This window comes from Acartia tonsa, chromosome 7 (genome assembly GCF_053477335.1).
Source record: "Acartia tonsa isolate MP-2025a chromosome 7, ASM5347733v1, whole genome shotgun sequence".
Lineage (NCBI taxonomy): Eukaryota > Metazoa > Arthropoda > Copepoda > Calanoida > Acartiidae > Acartia > Acartia tonsa.
Genome location: NC_137266.1, coordinates 22,207,314 through 22,229,274, shown reverse-complemented (window position 1 = coordinate 22,229,274; position 21,961 = coordinate 22,207,314). Strand labels below are relative to the sequence as shown.

Below are 21,961 nucleotides of genomic sequence, written 5' to 3'. Positions count from 1 at the left end.
AGGGTGGATTTTAGTGGTCTAGTCTTTGCAGGAATACGCCTACGGGCAAAATCAAAGTAAGATTCGGAAGAATGACTTGGCCTATGAACAGGTGTAACTTATTTTTCACTCTATGCAATAGTAAATACCGAAGAAACAAAGAGTTGATTGTCTGCAAGGGGGTACCTAGCATGTATAATTTTCATCAAAAAGTTATTTATGAATCATTTATTTTCTATTCTTAATTTACAGAACACAAATGAGTTGATTTAATACATAATGTGTAATTTAACAAGGATGACAACATCCATAAGAAGCAAGCTAAAAAATGATGAATGGATTTATTGGATATCGGGGGAAAATTTAATGTAAAGCATACAATAAGATTAAACAATAAACATAGTTAAAACAGGAAACCTTTAAAATCACGAAAATTTTAAAATCTAGGAATCGATCTAGCATCCCAATTAATAGACTGACAAATCTTAATGAAACTCAATGAAAATATGTAAAAAATAAGCATATTCAATCCCTGATAATTTCTGCCGTCAATCCTGAATAGGAATTGAGAAAATCACGAAAACCTAAAAATCTAGGAATCGATCTAGCACCTCAAATAACAGACAGATGGACATTACAATGTATAGATTAGAAGGGCATATGTCATAGGAATCTTCACTAAAAATTTCAGCTGACTATCTTGTATAGGATCTGAGAAAATGACGTTTCCCCCATAGAGTTACGGACTGACTGACGGACTAACGGACAAAGTGAATTATAGAGTAACTTTGCTATAACAAGAAAAGTTAATTTTATTCTACAAAAGTTTAAAAGAACTAAACAAAGGGAAAGTTTCAAAATAAATTTGTCTTTTTATAAATTTATTCTTTTCATATTTCACAGTAAGGTAATTTTCATAACCTTACACAGATGGGCAGACAAAAAAATCTGTTTTCTTAAATTCATAGTCACAGCCCCGTCTAGATGTATTTTTTTGCAAGCCAAAAGTGCATCTACAGTGGTGTGATACATTTGGAAAGTCAATAATGGAAATATTTTGGTACAGTTATTTAGGCGCCAACCATTTTTTTGCAAATAAGATTCTGTTACCAGCTATCCATATTTGAAAAAAAATAAATAAAAACCAAGGTTAAGTATTAATAAAGAGCAAGAATTTTGTTTTGCAAAAACTCAACTTTAAAAAAACTTTGGTTCTTTAAAATTAATCTAGAGACTGCTTCCCATGCATCAAGGAACTCTATATTCGAATTGATAGTAAAGGACAGAAATTAGTCTAAAATCATTCTTGACTCAAATCTAAAACTAAATGGCCTATAATCTTCCCAGGACCTGGGAGAAGCTTCCTTAAAATGGGAAACTCAATTGGTTTAGTAGTTATCAAAAGCATAAGCTACTTTTTATAATAATATAGTATATAAGGCAAAAATATCAGTACATGGCAGAAATAAAACTCAAATTTAATAAAAGAAAATATTTTCCGCTGCCTCTCCTACAATTTACAAATGATTAATTATTTGAACAATAATAGGAAAATAAAAAGAAAGTTTTTAAAAAGTAACAGGATGTCTATATGCGTGTCTGTGTGTGTACGGGTTATTTGTCCTTTTCAATGAAGCTTCAAGGTCTTGGGAAGGTTTATCACTATTTTGTGGGAGGATACTACCACCCTCCAAAAAGAAATCACCCTAGTAATATATGAACCACAAAAATAATTTATAAATTTTTTTTTAAAAGTGGAAGGCTTTCCTCTCCTCCCCCCCTTTCCCCAGCCCTAAAGAGCCATTAGAGGCCTCTTGGCAGCACATAGTTAAAATAAAAATAAAAAATAGAAATAGAAATATATGAAGTAGAAAAATGTTATTTTCCCAACTGGCAAATAATTAATCTCCCCATCCAAAGTTAGGACCATAAAAAGGAATTAAAGAGAAATATAAAATTTCATACAGATTAAGTTTTTATTAATGTTTTTGATTATAATATTGCACAGATGCAAATTATAAATTAGATAAGATATGTATTTCCCTCCACATATTGTAAAAAAAACAAAAATACAATTATGTTCTTGCAAAAAGATTTATCACATACAAAAATAAAAGTTGTTGCTTAATGACTAAAAGTTAAGCAAGGGGGAAGAGGCAGTTGGGTATTTTGTAAAATTATTGGATGATGTTTTCATACTCTAATAATGTGTTTATTCCAGCTGGCTAAAATAACGATACCCCTCACCCCCCCCCGTTCTCTATTCCATCTTCTCAACTCCCAGTGGATGAACAAACTGACCAATAAATATGGTCTATATTATCAACTTAACTTGATGACAAATTTTTCCCTGTAAACATATCTTCGTATTTTATATCGATTTTGGACCTATAGCAAGCTACACTTTTTCACTTTCACACAGACAGAGATACATCCTCTTACTTTTATATAAGGATATAATACAAACTCCTTGGTACTAGGTTCGAAATTGGATTAATGATTTTTAATTTATTGATAACATTTGGATTGGTGTGTTGATTATACTTTTTATTCTTTATTGTTAATTTTGCAGACAGTTTTATGGCTAGGCCAGTGTTTCTTCTGACATTCTTTGCTGCAATACTTTTGTCTCTTGCATCTGAACAAAATTTTCCATTAATGTTTTTAATTCGAGGATTTTCAACATTTTAGACGTGGGAGTCCGTAACGTTATCTCTCATACTTATATAAAAGTAACATGATGTTTATCTGTATGTGTTTGTTGTGTGTCTGTCTATCTCAAACCACTAAACTGATATGGTTTTCCTTTACAGTGCAGCTTCTCAAGGTTCTTGTAAGGTTTATAACTATTTTGGGGAAAGGTAAATCTCTCCCAGAAAAAATGCCCCCTCCCCCAATTTTTTTAAAAGCTTAATAACAGTGAAAATTGTTGTGGGTCGATTCTTTCTCTCCCCCTTATACCCTAATAAAGTGCACCAAGAGGCCTTTGGGGCACTTTATTTGGGACTACTGCCTGTATATCAAATAAAAATCTAAATTTATAATCAGCTATGAGGTTATATGGGATATACCTTGAGCATCTGTTCTCAGCCTTTTGTCCACAAAGAACACATGCATCGGGTTTGAGTCCCCTCTTTTCATTTCCGAGAATTTGTTCCAAAATATCAACATCATATGTCTCGGCTAATCTAAGATTAAAGATTTGTTACTGGCTATAATTTTGGTATAATAGTAGTTATCTATCGCATAATATTATAGACAGCTTTCCATTCCCCCATACTTCCACTATTATTGTCAACTGCCAGACATGGCAGCAGTAGGTACTATTTTTGTGTCTCTAATATGCCGTGGTGAGGACTAGACTCGAACCTAACACCTCCCCGACAGCTAGGAGGCAAGTTATCATTTACGCTAATGCCGCGGGTGTATATTAAACTTACTGTAAAGCATATTTTCTTATACATTCTTCTTCTTGATGGAATATTCTAACTCTTTGAGATTCTGCAACCTTGTCCCATCTTCCACAATATCTACTTTCAATGCTGTTCTTAATCTAAAAAAAAGATAATTTTACCTACATATTTTGAACTTCAAACGACCAAGCTAATTACTGGATTCACTTCTACAAAATGAATTAAAAATGATTGCTAAGTGTATTTTTATTATATATAATACAGCAGTCAAACAAAATACACAAAAAGCACGAAACCATTAAATATGAATTTTTTAGGCTTGATCGACAGACTGACAAAACAATTAAGTTGTATATTTGATGCTTATTGGTAAGGAATCACATTACTTACGATTATATTTTATAATGTTCTTATTCCCATACCCTTGTTATAATTCTGAAAAGATCTAAGAAAGTATTTTGCTATGAGAAAAGTGAAAAGATGGATAAATAGACTGACCTCTCCTTTAAAATCAGGGATAAAGTATTATTGGATATGATTAAAAAAAAGCTTTAAGTTTGTATTCTATTTATTCAGGGACAAGGGACTGATATTCTGACAAACAACTCTGAAGGAAAATTTCACACAACCCCCTTCCCCTCCCCTTCTTCTCCACCCCTCTTCACTTACATGACAAAAACAAACTATATTACCAGATACCCAATAAGGTTTCGTGATTTTTTTTAAAGAATTGTTGGTTAGTCTGGCTACCCCTGTATTTATTAAGTTACGATTAATAACAGTTGTCCCTGATAATCGTAAAATTCAGTAAGTTTAAGGTATTTTACAAGGATGATTATCTTCAATAGTAGAGAAGCTGTGTAAATTATTCACAAACTATACGGTCAACCATTGACTGAATTATGAAAACGATAAAACCAGAAGATAAAAAATGAAAGAAAGGATATTTATATCAATGTTCCAAATAGAAATGAAACTAAAGATATGTAAAGTAGTGCAAGGCTGTGTGAGACACATTTTCACTCATGACATCCCGTGTAATATACATACTTTTTTGTTTTAAAATGATATATTTCAATTTTAGGAAAAGATATCATACATATTAAAATAAAAATCATGAACATTCTACATATACATAAAAATACTGTGTAATCATAAACTATTTAATACAACACGAAATATTAAATAGCTAAATAGTTATAATAATGAGTTGTTATACAGGTTAATAATTAATGACATACACATGTCACTTAAGAGAGGGTTTATACCTTCTTATATTTATAAACATAAATAGATAAGATAGTCACAGTGGACAAAACTGTGGACACAATGCTATAATATAGTTAAAAACATGATAGCACACATAATGCAAATAGTTAGAACAGGTGAATAATATAAACACAACAATAATGATAAAACATCAATAATATTCAACTGTTAGGAGTGTTATGTAGATTGATAATATTTTGATTCACAGATAAATTTTATACTTTGTAGTCTGATACAGTTTCTACTCAATATTTTGATAGAATACACTAAATTGAAATATGGATTGAAGATATTTAAACCATTGATTTGCTATTGTTTCTATTTACAGTTTGTACAATGCTGTTTTCATCTGTCATACTATTTGGCGGAAAATTTAAATTGAAGATGCCAGAAACGATAACATGTCGTCTGCAGCTCGACGCAACACATCCAATGAAGGATGCCTTTAACTCATTTTAATAACTGGTAGAAACCAACAGCCTGAGTAATAGCCAGAGGATAAACATTGAGCAGCAACCAACAAATCTGATCCTCAGCATGATTTGTTTAGTTCCGAGATATTCCCATTGTGCATGTGTGGTGTGTAAAACAGCGGTCACCTGTGTCACCTTACATCTTGGGGATGAGGAGAAGGAAGGGGTGAAGGACCAGATCGGATCGTATAACAAGCGCACATCATAACTTGACTGATTTTTTTTGCAGAAGAAAAAAAAGGTGGCTTCACTGTTTTCGATGAAGAAGGCAGATTTATTTTTGATGGTACATGTTAACAACACATGAATTAGTATGGGTACCCATACAATTTTCATCCCATGTTTTCGAAGAGCTGACTGTAAGGGTAAGATTGAAAAAATTCAATCTACACAGGATTGAATATGAAGACGTCTGCCCGCCTCCATTGTCTGTTTGCTACTGATATACATACTTTTACTGTGCAAATGTTGTGCTTTGAGTGCGCCTTTTTTGATGTAATCCATATAAGTTTTTCCTTTTACAATTCTTGTTCAATAAATGAACTACGCAAGTATTACCGACATACAGACAGACACAAATACACTAAATAGAATAGCTTCGCTACATAGCAAAAAAACGCTGTTTTTGTACATTGAAATATGACCTTGGCTAGAAGTAGGAAAATTTATCATGGAGTATTCCCTAAGTTCTTGAGCGTACATACACATTATTAATGAATATAGAATACGTGGATAATGATATTGTGACAGAGGAATTTTTGTCATCAATTTAGGTTGCTAATATAGTCTTCAGACATTGGTTAATTTGTTCCTCATTGATCAGGGGAGGGGTTGGTGTAAAGGGGGTTTGTGGGGATATCTTGATATTAACCAACTAGGAGAAAAATTTATCAATGTATGCAAAAATTTGTAACAATATCCACGTATTCTATATCCATTTATATATTTAACTTTGAAATATGAATATGGCAGGTAATAGGAAAATTGGAATACAAAGTTGAGCGTAGAATACTAAATTTTCATGGAAAAGGAAAGTATGTTCTGAAAAACATAGTAGAAAGGTGTACATAAAAAAATAGATGCAACCAGCCTTTCACATCCACAGGATTATTTTCAAAAAAGTAATTGAAAAAATAGGTTGGGTTAACACACAAAGGACCTTTCTATCCTAGGCTAACCTTAAATAGACATTAAAAATTACACCAAGGGTATTGACGATTTCAAGTTGTCTGAAGGGGTATTTTATTAGATCTATGGAACAATGGTGTAACGGATCGGACGTAATAGATAGCTTTTTAAAAACTATTAAAGCCTGCCTCGAGCGGTGTGGCGGCACTTCACGTTGGAATGGTAACGTTGTGGCTGAAGCGATTCAAGAGCGAAGCAACTCGTTCCCTTCGTTTGTACGTCTCCGCTAAGTTAAATAACGAATACTACACGCAAGTACCCACAGGGGATTTTATATGTTTCTGGATAATTAATTGCAGCTAGGATTAGCTGCCCACAAATTGGAGTTGATACTCTACTAACAACTGTTTGTGCGGAACTAATGTATTTTCAATAGACAAGTATAGTTTACACAAAATTAATGAATACATATTATATCAATATACATATAGGAAAATTACAGAGAGTATTGAAGTATTGAGGGGTGTTTCTGATCATACAGGGATGGCAAGGGATACACGTAGGTCTGCGTAGGATATATCAGCAGGCCGGAGTGTATGTTGAGTTTCCCGTTTAGTCACGTTCAGTTGTGCAGGGGAAATCTCCGTGATGCATTGAGAATGCCAAATCCCTGGATAACTGGAGCTCTCTTCTACAAAAGTACATAAGTTAAATATCGCCTAAAACCTACACGCGTAGATGATAGAAAGGTCAAATATACATATAAATGCGGAGCATTATATGTATATTGATTTCTTGGAAAAAATATGGCCTCATATGAGATATCACAAGATTTTAACAGAATATTATAAGTACAAATGTTTCATAATTAAAACTCGGGATCCGTCATTTGTGGGCTTAAAAATTCAAATAAAAGAAAAATCAATAGAGAAAATTTAACGCTTTAAAATGGTACTAATTTAATAAAAATCTGTCCACTCGTTCAGGATCACGAAAATGCCATTCTGCTTATTTTACAAGTATCTCAAGTAAGACCCACTACATTTTCTCCCCTTTTTATCTGGCGAACAGACGTGCCAGATAACATAACGCTCAAATTGGCAAAGACAATAGACTGGTCGGCCAATATTACCTATTGCGATGTCATGGTATTAAGGTTGATAGCCTAGATGTTTTAGTCGCAGTGTTGTATGATGGCAAGGATGCAGGATCTAACATGATGGGCTGTATCTCTGTCATCTGGATCTTCGGGGTTGATGTCGTTGGTAATAGCGACGTTGTCTCTGCTGTTGTCGTAGGTTCTCGCCTCTCAGTTTTGGTATCGGCCTTCTTCTTTCTCATAAGCTTCTGGTAGGAATGCTTGTTATAAAGATAAAGGTGGGCAATTAAGGCGATGGCGGCTCCAGGTCCTACACGTAGAAATGTGAGGATAATGCATATCAGATCAGTTATAAATTTTAGCCCTAGGATGACCAGGCATGCGAATGCCATTAGGTCGCCATATTCATGGAGCCAGCTCTTGACGCTGCTCCACAAATCAAGTTTGCGTTCCATGTCCGGCACTAGATTCTCAAGGGTGTACAGGGGTAGGTTGTTGGTAGAAAGTTGGTTACAGTTTCCGTCTCCAATGCATAGTCCGTAGGTGATCTCCTTCAGGCTTGCCTCGGTGTAGGAGGGGAAGGTGAGGGTGTGTAACCATTCAGCTCTCTCTCTTTCCGTGTAGATTCCTCCATGGCTGAAATCCGTCCAATTAACTAGAGGGGTGTCGATGGTCATTTCCATGGGGGCCTGAGTCTTGATGATGGCGGGAGTCAGCTGAATCCAGCCTTCTTTAGACTTGACAGTTAGGGGGAAAGTTGCTGAACACGTTACCCTTGTAGAATGCAACTTATAATGTTTAGTTGCAGCATCTGCATAACCATCAGGATCCAAAGGTATATCTTGATAGCAATTGATGTCGTCCTTGATCTTCTGCGTCCTCTTGGTGCACTGGAAGGTCATCAACAGGTCTCCCTTCAAGAGTCCGTAAGTCTGCTCATGTAGCAGCACTGGTTGGTCTGACTTTCCATGATAATGGGTTTCGCATATGGTCTTCCGTAGTGTTACATCTAGTTGGCTGAAGGTCTGGCGCATGCTGTAGGCTAAATAATTCAAATGTACTGCAGCTTGAAGGTTTACATCGATTTGTCCGGGGTCGATGGTAGCGAGTCTGCTGAGTTCGCTGGTCTTGCCCAGGTAGATGCCGTCGTGGTCCGTGGTAATGACATTAAAGGGGCAATGCATTAATTTCATTGCGCCTGTAGTGTTGAGTAAAACTTGCTGCTGGTGGTCCACTAGGTAGGTGTCCATGGTGGTGAGGGGGTTGATGGTGTTGACCATCTGTAGAGTGCAGGAGCTGTCGTTGATATTCCAGACGAATGTCGCAGCGCCAGTGATGCACTCCCCTTTATGATATGGACATGGTAGAGATAGATGATCAGTTTCACTCTCTACCTTGTTGTTGCTAACCAGAAAAGTTTCCTCTTTAAGTAGAATCTGGTACTCAGCTAACTTCAGGGTGTTGTAGTGGATGGTGTCGCCCATGCGGATGGTCTGCCCAATGCAGGTGATCTTGTCGTCTTCCATCTTCAGGGATCCGGCCAGGGTTGCCGAAACGTAGGTTGGGCGGTTAAGTTTCACTTTGATAGGGTCACCATAGCCAGAAATTTGATATTCCTGCACCAGTGACATGCGGCGGCAATTTTCTGCAGTAATTTCTTCGTGCCTCATAGTTTGGGGTACCTGTTGTAACTTGAGGTGGCCCCAAACTCCGCACTTGAAATGGTACAAGGATACCCTCACTTCGCAGGAGTATCCGTGTACCTTAGTCAGGGTTGGTCTCTGTAGAATTGTGTAGCGCTCCTTCACTGGAACTTCTTGTGTAGGTTCCTCTGCTCTGCATATTGTTTCCTTGTTGAATTTCTTGATGGTGGAAGGGTTTGTGCAATCTACTATGTCTAATGAATATGCCTCACTGGTTGGTGCTACCGAAGCCGTTAGCACCGCGATCAGTGGTAGGAAGATTATCGACATGATAAAATTCCACCTCGCGAGTCTCTAAGATCACCGCTTGACACACTCGTTGATTCTTGTTGAACTCCACTGCTTCGGTACTCAAGTTCCAGAAGACTGCTTGTATCTCGCCGGTGTAGTCGCTGTCCACTAATCCTGCCAGTAAAATTACTCCTTCCCGTTCTATGCTTGAACGGCCAAAGAGTTTAAGAAAATATCCGGGGGGTACACGGGTGTGTAGCTTGAGAGGGACGCAAGTCTGTTGCCCAGGGGGAAGGATTGTGTGGGCGGGGCAGTATATGTCATGGCCCGCACTCTCTTTCGTACCCTTGTACGGCAGCTTTGCTCCGCGTTTGACGGGGATTCTGATTGTCCGCGCTAGTGTAGCCACTGCAGGCGGGTCCATATCCTCGTCCGAGCTGTCTAACACCTCTTTGCTCTCCTCCACTTGCTGTTGCCAAAGTGTCCCACTCCTCTGCTTCTTTCCTCCGGATTTAACCCTCTCCCCTTTTTCGGGTGAGTCCGTGGACGGCTCTTCATTGTCGCTCAGAGCGCGCTTCTCTACCCGGGGTGCGGAAGGGTATGTGTACGTAGCTCGCTCGCGCTCTCTATCTCGGCGCGGTGTCTGCGGGGGCGAGCTTCTTCTCGGGCTTCTCTCTCTATCGGGGGTTCGCTTGGCATCTCTCCGTTGAGTGCCCGAACCGGACGGTTCGCAAGATTGATCTCTCTCCCTCCCTCTCTTCTCACTCTGCTCTCTGCGCGGAGTGCGCTGCATCGTTGGTGATCTAGGCGGTGGTGTATCCGGTAGGGGAAGGTTGAGGGGGTCAATGTTGGGCGGTGGTGGTGGTGCTCCTCCCGGTCTAATGGGGGGTCCTCCCTCATCATCGCTGTCATCCCCATTTGAGAAATCAACTCTTGGATTAGGCGGCTTCGCCTGCCTTTCTGGATTCAAGGGAATTTGCTCCCCTGCCTCATCTCCGTCTTCTTCAAATGGTTCTGGGGGAGAAGTTGGGTCTCCATCTGTCATTGCTGGGGGGTAATATGGTTTTAACCGACCAACATGCACAACCAAGTCCTCCTTTTCTCCCGCTGGTATTGTCTGAATCTTGTATAAAACGTCGGCACACTTCTCGGTAATTAAGTATGGTCCACTCCAATGTTTGGTCATCTTCTTCTTTGCTTTACCATGGTTGGGTGCCAAATAGAAAACTTTATCGCCTACTCGAAATTCGCGATTGCCGTGATACTGCAAAGCATTTCTTCGAATGGTGCTTGCTTGACTCTTCGCCATGGCTTCATACATGGTCGTGTATCTATCCAATAAGTTTCTCACGGCTGTGGGAATATCCTTGTCATCGTCAGGGTTTGGTAACCGCAAAATCAAATCTGCGGGTAGAGTAGCCTCTCTACCCTGGAAGGCAAGAAAGGGGGTCACGCCGGTGCTGCTGTGGATCCTCGTGTTGTACGCCAGGACAACTCCAGGTAAATACTCTGGCCATAGAGTCTCCCGTCCTTGGATCACGGTTCTCAGCATCTCTTCCATGGTCCGGTGCCACCTCTCTATAAGGTTGCTCTGGGGGTTCGCCACGGGGCCTAGCTCGTGCTTAACACCGAGCTTCTGCAAGAGTTTCTTCATGATGGTGTTGCAGAACTCTTTTCCCTGATCACTGTGGAATGCCTGCGGGCATCCAAAGGTACAAATGAACTTGTCCATAATCGTCGTGGCGACCTCATCGGCGGTCTTCTGTTTCAAGGGGTACGCTTGAACGAAGCGCGACCATCCGTCCTGTAGCGTCAGGATAAAATTGTATCCTTCTGGGGTTGTGTCGAACTTGCCTACCACATCCATATAAATTGTCTGGAGCGGGTACCCGTTTTGGATGGGTACGTGCGCTCCTATCTTGATGTTGGCCTTGATGTTCTTCTGAACGCAGTCATGACAGACGGCGATCCTCAGGCGGATGTCTGCTTGATGTCCCACATAATAGAAATTTCTCAAAAACTTCGATATGGTGGAGTGCATACCAAAATGCGCTCCCGTGGTAGTTCTGTGGCAGTGAGTGAACACCTCTTCTCTCAGGGACAAAGGGACCATGATTCTGCGTCGCTTCCCTGTGAAGGTGTTGATCTCCTGCTCAATAACTCCATCTTCTGCAATGCGCAGAGTGTCAAAAATCTCAGGCAGCCGGTGCACGTCCCTACTCTCTCCACGCAGGGTTGCCTTGTCTGGTGCACGCCGGTCAACGCCAATCCATCTACGAACCTTCTCTAAAATAGGGTCGTCTAACTGATGCCGGTACACTCTGTCTCTGTACCGTTCTCGGCGGTCAGGAAGCTCGTCGGCAGGATCATCTACAGCTCCGACGTACTCCTCCTGCTCAGCCTCTTCCTCGGCTGTGGGGTCTGGCATATCAGCATCGGTACGCCGGCTCAACGCGTCGGCGTTGGTATTGAGTCTCCCCGGCCGATGAACCACACGGAATTCGTAACCAGCCAGCTCCTCGGTCCACCTGGCCATCATGCCAGTGTTCTTCTTCAGTGACTTCAACTGCTTGAGGGCGCTGTTATCCGTATTAATTTGGAACGGCTTGAAGCTCAGGATTGTCCGAAACTTTCTGATGCCATAAATAACTGCGGAGGCTTCTCCTTTCCATGAGGGATATCTCTGCTCCGCGCCAGTCGTCTTACGTCCCATGGCGGCGATCAACCTTTCGGCGCCATTCTGAACCTGACTCAGGATCGCACTGATGGCTCTTCCGGAGTAGTCGGTGGTCAGTTGAAATGGGGTATCCGCTTCAAAATCAGGCACAGCGCGGATGGGGGCATTCTGGAACTTGTCCTTCAACTGCTGGAACTGCTCATCCATCCCTAAGGTCCACTCTAGCTTGGTGGCTTTCTTCTGTGCATTCATCTCACACGTCAAGTCGGCGTACTCCGGTATGAAGGTCCGGTAGTACCCGTAAAAACCAAGGACACTATTCAACTCGGCGACGGTTGAGGGCGGCGGCCAGTTCTTGATACGCTCCACATACTCTGGTACCATACCGATACCCTCGTGACTCAGCATGTGGCCAAGATACTGGATCTTCTTCTGGAACAGCTTGCTCTTCTTTGCCTTCAGCTTGATTCCAGCCTTGCGGTGGGCCTCAAAAACCTGTCGCATCTGTGGTACATGATCCGCAACTCTCAGGTTGTATGATATTACATCATCGAGGTAGCATTGCGCTACCTCGCTCCCCAGCGGGTTCATTGCGGTGCTGATGAATCTGCTGTATACCGCTGGTGCGGTGCTGATGCCGAAGGGCATGCGGCGGAATTGCCACAAACCCGTTGGCGTGGCAAAAGCCGTCAGCTCCCTGGATGCTGGATCGATGGAGATGTTGAAGTAGGCGGCTGTGGCATCTAACGTTGAATATACCCGATGTCCTCCTGCGCGGTCCAATAGAGTCTGTATCCTCGGCAGCGGGTAACTGTCTTGCTCTAAGCAACTGTTTAACCTGCGGAAGTCCACTGCCCATCTGATCTTTCCATCCTTCTTGCGCACGGGAACAAGGGGGCTCGCCCATGGCGATGAACTCGGCTCGATCACTCCTTGGTTGAGCCAGTCGGCCATCTGTGCCTCCAGATCCTTCAACATCTTAGGGTTCAATTCCCTGTATCTCTGCCTGATGGGCTCCGTCCCTGGCTTGAGCTTCAACTTCATTGTTACCAGGTCTGTGTGCCCAGGGGCCTCTCGACTGAATATGTCTCTGTATTCGTAAATGAGCTCCTTGACTTGCTTCTTGACATCGGGGTGCTCGTTCAGTAGCTCGTTGTCCTCCATCTCCAGGTCCTCCCAAACTTCCTTGAACGTAGGGTTCTCCATCTGCTCCTTCGTCATGGGCTTGGTGGCGTCGCTCGTCTTGTTCTCGGACATGGACTGAATAACTTCATGGGGCTCTCTCAACACCAAGCTTTCGGTGTTGATCACCATACTGCTGTCCTCACAAATCTCGGCGGTGAACACACACCCGGCCGATGCAATGCACGGCGCCTCCTGCAAGTTGACGACAGGGATGCGGACTATCCCATTTTGCTGGGCTCTGTATACTCCTTCCAACACACGCACTGGACTATCATCTAAAACGGTCTCTTCTACCATGACAATCGCTTGCGGTCGGAGTTCTCGGCTAGGAAGAAAATTAACGACAGACACTGACTCTGGCGCGAGAATCCTAGTCGCTTGGACGGACAAACGGACAGGACGCGGCCGCTTACCTACTGCGACGGTTTTCAAACGAACGGCCGGCCCTTGGGAATTACGAAGCGGTCCCTTGACATTACGTGTCCAAACGTTTTTGCGCTCAAAATCTGCTTTTGCTTTGTGCTTAAAAGAAAGTTGCGCAACATATGATTCGACGGAATCCGGTTTAAGTGCTAAAAACTCACGTGAATGGTGCACATTACCATTCGCAAAATTATCTTCTGCTTTACATAAATCTTTAAAAGTGGGCGTACAAACATTTAAGGCACTACTATAGCTACTTATTTCTGCATTCAACTCCTCGAAGGCTCGTAATGAAACACTTATCTGAGGATTGGGGGGCGAGTGCTCCCCCGGCGGTTTTCCAGACCGCTCTTCGTCTTCTGAGGTACTTGGAACCTCGTAGTCGATGGACTGCACAAGCGGAACTCTCGTCTGCTTCACGACCAACGCCGCCTGCACCGGTGATGAATAATCTAGAACTCCACGAATCTCCTCGACCCACTTGCACCCAAGATTGATGGGGGTGCGAAGCTCAGGTATAACCAAGGCCTCTCGAATGTAGCTAGGACAGTCATCTCCCAAGATGACACTGATGTTGTACACACGGCCGATGACGTCCATATCGCCGCCATTCGCCGCTGTTCCCACTGATAACTCGCAAGGAACGATCGGCAACTGTAGTTTCCGGGCTAACTCCTCATTTACGGCGACTCCTTCGTGCAACTTGTTACCGGTATCGATGAGACCATAGGTCCGCACAGTCGGTCCATTTGCACGCAGGCTGATCTTAACCATGGCCCGGGCGCCTTTCCGTCCTTGCATCTGATTGAGGGTGGTAGGGTCTACAGCTGCTGAGGGACTCCGACCTACCGACGGGAGCCCTCTCTCACATTTTTTGAAGTCTTGCTTCTGTGGCCAACTGCTTCCAGACAGTTGACATCTCCATAGAACTGCGCCTGGTCATCGTCTCCTACGCCACTGTCGGCGTCTCCAGGTTCATTGGTACGCATCTCTCGCACGGCGTGCCGGCCACGATCTTGATATTGTCGGCCGCGTCCGCCGCTGTTGGCGTTCTTCTCCTGGTTCCTCTTGCGCACGTTCGCCAGTTTGTCCTCAGGAATAGTACACGTCTTCTGCCAATGGCCAGGCGTGCCACACCTCCGACAGTTGCCTTTCGGTTTGTCTTTGGTGGCACCGCCCGTACCCTTACTCGCTTGCTGTTTCTTCTTAGGGCAATTACGCGAATAATGGCCTGTCTGGTTACAATTGTAGCACTTGACGCTACTGGTTCCATCTCCGACAGCGTTGACCTCCATATCCTCGGTGCCGTCGTTGCGATATATGACACGGTTGGACGTGGCGAGGCCATCCATGGAGGTATCCTCAGCATCTCCATGGTGAATAAGTTGGCGCTGTGTGGCAATCTCGTTCATAATAACATTCCGTAGGACACCCATGCTGGTAATACTAGGTAGCTGACAGAAAACTCTTTTTCGTACCTCTCGATGGCGTAAACCAAGGGTTACCTCTTTCCGGAATTGGCCTGGATCACGGTTGTCTGGGGAGTAGGCCTTCAACCACATCTGCTCTTTCTTGGCAAGGTACGTCTGCGGAATCTCGTTCTTGCCCTGTGACAACTGCTTATACGCGTCCTTGTTGATGTCTGAATCCGATGGTGCTAGGAATATGGCATCCAGCCTATCCATTACCTGCTCAAGGGTGAGCGCATCTTGGTTGTCGGCGACTTCTCGGGCCATCTGGAACGCTTCTCCGTCGAGACTCATGATGTATTGGCCTTTCCTGCCCTCTTGATCCGATGGGTGATGACGGGCAATTCTAAACGCGTTGGCCATCTTTGTCTTGTGGCCATCCCAATCTTCTCCGGCACGGTTGCAAAACCGGGGAAAATTCTGCTTGTTAAGCTTCCGGCGCTGGTTCTCCAACCAGGTATTGCCTAGCGCAATGAGTTGAGCGTTTTCATTCGGCGCTCCTTCTGCCTGTGCCTCTTGAATAGCACGCTGCAAATTCAACTGCTCTAGATCAGCGGCCTGCTGAGCTTGCGCCATCTTCGAAACTTAACGAAATTTCTTCAAAATTTAAGGAAAATTTTACCAAGTTGATGTCCCAGACGTCAGAATGGTCCCACACTGGTCTCCAAACACAGGGGTCTTCGTCCTTTCTGATCTCAGTTCTCATAAAACTCGTCTGGATGTACACAATCGTCCGAAATTACCGTAGTTCCTCTGGGTAATTTCCTCGTAAATCTCCTGTTGAGCACTGCGGTTTATCCAAGCACAGCTGTCACCAGTTTGACTGTAACGGATCGGACGTAATAGATAGCTTTTTAAAAACTATTAAAGCCCGCCTCGAGCGGTGTGGCGGCACTTCACGTTGGAATGGTAACGTTGTGGCTGAAGCGATTCAAGAGCGAAGCAACTCGTTCCCTTCGTTTGTACGTCTCCGCTAAGTTAAATAACGAATACTACACGCAAGTACCCACAGGGGATTTTATATGTTTCTGGATAATTAATTGCAGCTAGGATTAGCTGCCCACAAATTGGAGTTGATACTCTACTAACAACTGTTTGTGCGGAACTAATGTATTTTCAATAGACAAGTATAGTTTACACAAAATTAATGAATACATATTATATCAATATACATATAGGAAAATTACAGAGAGTATTGAAGTATTGAGGGGGCGTTTCTGATCATACAGGGATGGCAAGGGATACACGTAGGTCTGCGTAGGATATATCAGCAGGCCGGAGTGTATGTTGAGTTTCCCGTTTAGTCACGTTCAGTTGTGCAGGGGAAATCTCCGTGATGCATTGAGAATGCCAAATCCCTGGATAACTGGAGCTCTCTTCTACAAAAGTACATAAGTTAAATATCGCCTAAAACCTACACGCGTAGATGATAGAAAGGTCAAATATACATATAAATGCGGAGCATTATATGTATATTGATTTCTTGGAAAAAATATGGCCTCATATGAGATATCACAAGATTTTAACAGAATATTATAAGTACAAATGTTTCATAATTAAAACTCGGGATCCGTCATTTGTGGGCTTAAAAATTCAAATAAAAGAAAAATCAATAGAGAAAATTTAACGCTTTAAAATGGTACTAATTTAATAAAAATCTGTCCACTCGTTCAGGATCACGAAAATGCCATTCTGCTTATTTTACAAGTATCTCAAGTAAGACCCACTACAAATGGATATATAATAAGGGGATATTATGACAGGGGAATTGTTGTCGACAATTTAAGTTGCTAATATAGTCTTCATATATTGGCCATAATGTTACTCCATTGTGAGCGGAGGAGAGGGGGTAAAGTCAAATTGTTACACTAGCCAGCAGGAAGAATGATTTTATTAGGTTATTATATAAAGTAGTAAGCGTTTTTTTGTCTGTCCCGAAGGATCTCGCTAACCGCTGAACCGATATTGTTCTCCTTTACAGTAAAGCTTCTTATAGGTTCTGTGAAGGTTTTAAACTATTTTTTTGGTCTTTTGAAATTCAATTTTTTTCCCCTCCTATTAAGTGCCCCTAGAGGCTTCTAGGGGGCGTAGCCACTAGTATCTCATAATATCCACGTATTGTATATCCAATATGGAACTTCCTCTTTCAAACTATTCTGAAATTTTTTGTATAATTGTCCAATTATATTTGTATATACATATGAAATTCTTTATAGACTTTCATGGCTTCAACAAAATATAATTGAAAATATAATGGAAATGTAAATGATATTTAAAAATCTAGGTTTGATTTTTCAGTATGGCTGAGAACTAATCCACCGGATATTAATCAGTTTGGAAGCCATGGTGGAAAGCCTTTTATTGACCATAAGGAAGTTAAATTTTTATCTAAAATTTTAGCCATTTAGTTATTTACTTACAGCATTAACTACCTAGCCTTTCAAAAGAGTTTTTTTTAAAGACTAACGTACAAATATAATTGTATAAAGGAATAAAAATCTAATACTGTGTAAATTCCCTGAAAGCTCTATCAAGCACCGAAACGGTGAAAACCCTAGTTTTGAAAAAAAAATCAAATAGGGGGGGGGGGTGTCAGGTTACATTTTTCGTATTCCCATTATCCAATATGACCTAACCTAACCCGATCTAAAGTACAAACAAATAAACGAAGAACAGCCCTTTCCCTACTTACAAATTAATATCAAATTAATGGTGGGTGGGGGTTATTTGTGCACGATTAAGGAGAAAGCTCAAAGTGTCATGTGTGACGTCATAAAAATCCATAGGGGTGTTCTTTCCAACTTCTCCTCTCATCCCTCCTTTATAGACGTAATTTTATGACGTCACACATCACACTTTGAGCTTTCTTCGATTAAGCACTATGAGGGCAACTTCCAAACAGTTACCTTAGGAATGACCTCAAGAATCAAGGATGGTTTTGCTTCAGCGGGCGGAGATATCTTAATTTCCGCCAGCCACTTGTGAAGGCTGAAGAGGGCGGGTATCTCTGCTATCACATAATCTTGTAACCTTTAATTGTAAAATATCAAATATTTATCAACATTAGGCAGGGGTCTTAAAGGATAAGACAGTGGACGATAAATTGATGTACATCCCCTATGATGATGCACAAAATTTCCCCTTCTGCAGATTACAGTTAGTGGTTGGAACATTTGGACATTCAACTTAAAAAACCAACAAATTAAAATTTAAAAAAATACCCAGTAATGGTGAGACAACTAAAAATAAAGGATGAGCAAAAAAATGCGTAGATTTTTAAAATTCAAATTGCGCGGCTAGTGTTAATTGTAGAAAAATATTACGTATACTTTTAGAACCGCTGATGATGATTCATGTAACAGTTAGGTATAATTTAGAATGTGGGACAACTCTATAATCGTAACCAGCAAAATATGTCGATTTTTTACTATTTTAACAAGAAATTTTCAAATGATACAATTATCCTATTCATCAGAAGTTTTAAATTATGATTCCTAGGACAAAAAGGTACAATGCTGACAAAATCAAGTCCTAAAAATGTTAGTTTGTCCCTAAAAAGTATACAGTATTTAATTAATTTTGCAAAAAACTGACATAAAATCAATTAAGTTTTGACACTCTACAAGTGTTTATGTTCGTTTTTCCCACCGTCTTATTTTAGAGTTTCGTTTTTAGTAGCGAAGCTACTCTATAAATCACAATGTCCGTCCGTCTGTCCGTCTGTCCGTCCGTCCGTCTGTCCGTCCGTAATTAATGAATTGGGGGAAACGTGATTTTCTCGGCTCCTATAAAAGATAGAGAGCTGAAATTTTTTGACAACATTCCCATCATTAAGGAGCACAATTAACTATAAAACATCAATGGCGGTCGGACTGCTTTTTAGCAGGTTTTAGGCTATTTTTTATATTTTCCAAATTTTCCCCATATCTTTGGTGTTTATGGTCCGATTTTCAAAATTTTTTCAGTTAAAGATATCAAAATTAAATTTCCCGTCATTTGAAGAAAAAAACAATGACGGTCAGACTGCCTTTTTGCAGGTTTTTGGCTATTTTCATATTTTTCACATTTTTCCCCATATCTTTGGTGTTTATGGTCCGATTTTCGAAATTTTTTCAGTTAAAGATATCAAAATTAAATTTCCTGTCGTTTGAAGAAAACAACAATGACTGTCAGACTGCCTTTTTGCAGGTTTTTGGCTATTTTTGTATTTATCACATTTTTACCCATAAAATTTAACAGTTAAAGATATTAACATTAAATTTCTGGTGTTTTAAGCAGGTTTTTAGCAGGTTTTTTGGCTATTTTTATATGTTTGACATAGTTCCCCATATCTTTGGTATTTTTGGTCCAATTTTCAAACTTTTTTGCATTAACAGTTTCAAATTTTTTCCCCCATTGTTATGTGCATCTAGTATGTAATTTACTTTAACCGTCTTCATCATACAAAATAAAACAAGGTTTCGTGTTTATTTTCTCCAATAAATCTATTCTTGATTTTAATAAATACACTTTAAATCTACTTCTACATATTCCCATCCACAATTTTTTGTGCTTCGCTACTTATGGATGTTGTCATCCTTGTTTTTATTAAATATTTTCATTCTGGCTAAACTGTGTTTACCACGGAAACAAAACATTAATTATGAATTAGCCTGTGTATTGTTTTCAATCTTCATTTCTCACTTCTAGTATTTTTAACAGGGAAATAAAGGGAAAAGACAATGGTCGATATACATTGTTTTAATCCCCAATAATTGATGATACACAATATTACCCCTTCTGCAGATAACGTTTGAACACTCAACATAATGAGCCAAACAATCAAATTCAATGAAAGTCTCCAAAGTCGATTAGCCAACGAATAAGAAAAAATCGTTTAGTGTTTTCTGTTACATTTCCTTAGAGCATTTCAGTAAAGATATTTATAGATATTCACTTTATATGTAATTGTATGTAGAAAATGAAAATATTTTTTAGCTTTTTCAGCTGTTGCCTAAGATTTTTTTTCTCATCCATTATTGACTGCTCTTTTGCTCACTTTATCCGTTGATTTATTGTTTGTGCTTCGCTAAATGGATGTTGTCATCATTGTTTTATCTTATCAAAAACATATTAATGTTATAATCCGAATGTAAAACAAGTTACTTGCTATACTGCAAAAATATTACCTAGCTTGCAGTCTGGATAGAATACCAATTCTGTAATTGTTTATTTGATATTTCTCCATTACTTCTCTGAAATCAGAAAAAAATTATTATTATCCTTATTTGTTTAGGTTTAGAAGTGTTTTTTTTGTATTCAGCTAAAGATTTCATAATCGACAGAAATGATTGACCTCCTTTTAATGGAAGATTCGCGTAGGTCTCGGGATGGTTTTAGAATATTTTTCTGCCTCCATCTTATCCCTTTAAAGACACAGTCCCTAGATGCTAAGAGCACAGCCGCTAGTAATAAAACATAAATGGATTGGGAATCTACAAACGGATAAAAAAAGTAAATTTAGAAACATCGTAGAAAGCTAAGAATTCATAATAAAATCTTATTATTGACCGTTAAAATATTGTCAAAGTCAATATTACTAATACTTGTTTAATATTTTAAGTACATCCCTTATGATGATATACAACAATTGCAATTAGATTGCAATTAGTGGTTGAAACGTTTGGGCACTCAACTTAATAAACCAAGAGTAATATCTTCATATAAAATGAGTACACAAAAATAAAAAAACCAGGCAAGACTCACTGAAAAAGTTTGGCAATTGTTTGCTTTGTTAAAAAAGTTTTAAGACAAAACTCAAATAAACTAAAAAAAAGATGATAGTCATTGATCATTGGTTTTTCATAGATAGACATTTAGTCAGATTGACAGATAGACAGTATTTTATTCTACAGTTATACAGTTAGTTAGTGACAGATGGACAGTTTTTAAGCTTTATAGATGGATAGTTTGTTAGTTAGACAGATAAACAGTTAATTTGATTGCCAGATATACAGTTTGTTGCATTTACAATTTGTAAGGTTGATAGATAGACAGCTGTTTGGTTAAAGTTATACAGTTAGTCAGCTTAACAAATAGACAGATAGTAAGATTGGCAGATAGAAAATTTGTAAGCTTGACAGAAAGACAGCCTATTGATTTAAAGTTACTTTGATTGCTAGATAGACAGGTAGACAAATTGTTAGATAAACAGTGTAGGCTTGACAGATAGACAGTTTTTTTAGATTGGTAGATAGAAAGTTTTTTTCTAGATTGCCAGAGACAGCTTTTTGGTTAAAATATACAGTTAGTCACCCTGACAGATAGACCGTTTGTTAGATAGACAGTTTGTAAGTTTCTTAGATAGACTGATAAACAGTTTGTTAGATTTGCTGATAAACAGTTTGTTAGATTGAAATATAGGCAGCTTTTTAGTTTTACAGTTAGTTAGTGACATATAGACAGTTTGTAAATCTGACAAATATACAGTTTGTATGATTGATAGACAGTTGGTTAGATTGACAAATAAATATTTTGTTATATTGACAGATTTGCCAATATCATTCTTTTTTTTACATTACCTTGTAGAAAGAATATTATATAAACAAATCCATGCTTGCGCCTCCATCTTCTCTAGTGGTTCATCTAAAAAGTATTTAAAAATCAGCCGTCGGTATCGCAATGGAAGAAATGTAATTTACACAGCTGCTATTAAAGGTGGAGTGCTAATTTATTTTTGGCAAACATACCCCTTACCCAAGAGAATGAATTTTTAGTATAGATGTATATATTTAGACAACTACCTGGAACCCCCTGTTAAGGATACTTTTCGTCTGCTAGCAAATTTCTTTCTGCTCTTTTGTAGCAACTTGGCTGTGTTAATATTCCCGACGCTATTCATTGATTTTGTAAGACCCAATTTAAAGTCGACAC

The 21,961-nt window shown here is 39.9% G+C and overlaps 1 protein-coding gene across 1 annotated transcript; it reads right to left on the bottom strand.

The window, feature by feature from the left end:
* Positions 1 to 2,478: 2,478 nt before the first annotated feature.
* On the bottom strand, positions 2,479 to 21,669 carry LOC145325086 (zinc finger MYND domain-containing protein 10-like). The gene is made up of 6 exons (XM_080167931.1): positions 21,610 to 21,669; positions 20,218 to 20,283; positions 17,956 to 18,079; positions 3,420 to 3,532; positions 3,051 to 3,167; positions 2,479 to 2,617 (listed from the first exon to the last, which is right to left on the bottom strand). Exons 1-6 carry the CDS (start codon positions 21,654 to 21,656, stop codon positions 2,527 to 2,529), a joined length of 558 nt encoding a protein of 185 aa, XP_080024057.1. The 5' UTR covers positions 21,657 to 21,669; the 3' UTR covers positions 2,479 to 2,526.
* Between the last annotated feature and the right edge of the window lie 292 nt (positions 21,670 to 21,961).

Excerpts from the sequence above, each read along its gene's own strand:
- LOC145325086 (XM_080167931.1), bottom strand. The coding sequence starts at position 21,656 with ATGGAGGCGCAAGCATGGATTTGTTTATATAATATTCTTTCTACAAG. Across the intron at positions 18,080-20,217 it reads CTATCCAGACTGCAAGCTAG|GTTACAAGATTATGTGATAG; the intron begins GTAATATTTTTG and ends TTACAATTAAAG. Across the intron at positions 3,533-17,955 it reads TTCTTGAGGTCATTCCTAAG|ATTAAGAACAGCATTGAAAG; the intron begins GTAACTGTTTGG and ends TCTTTTTTTTAG.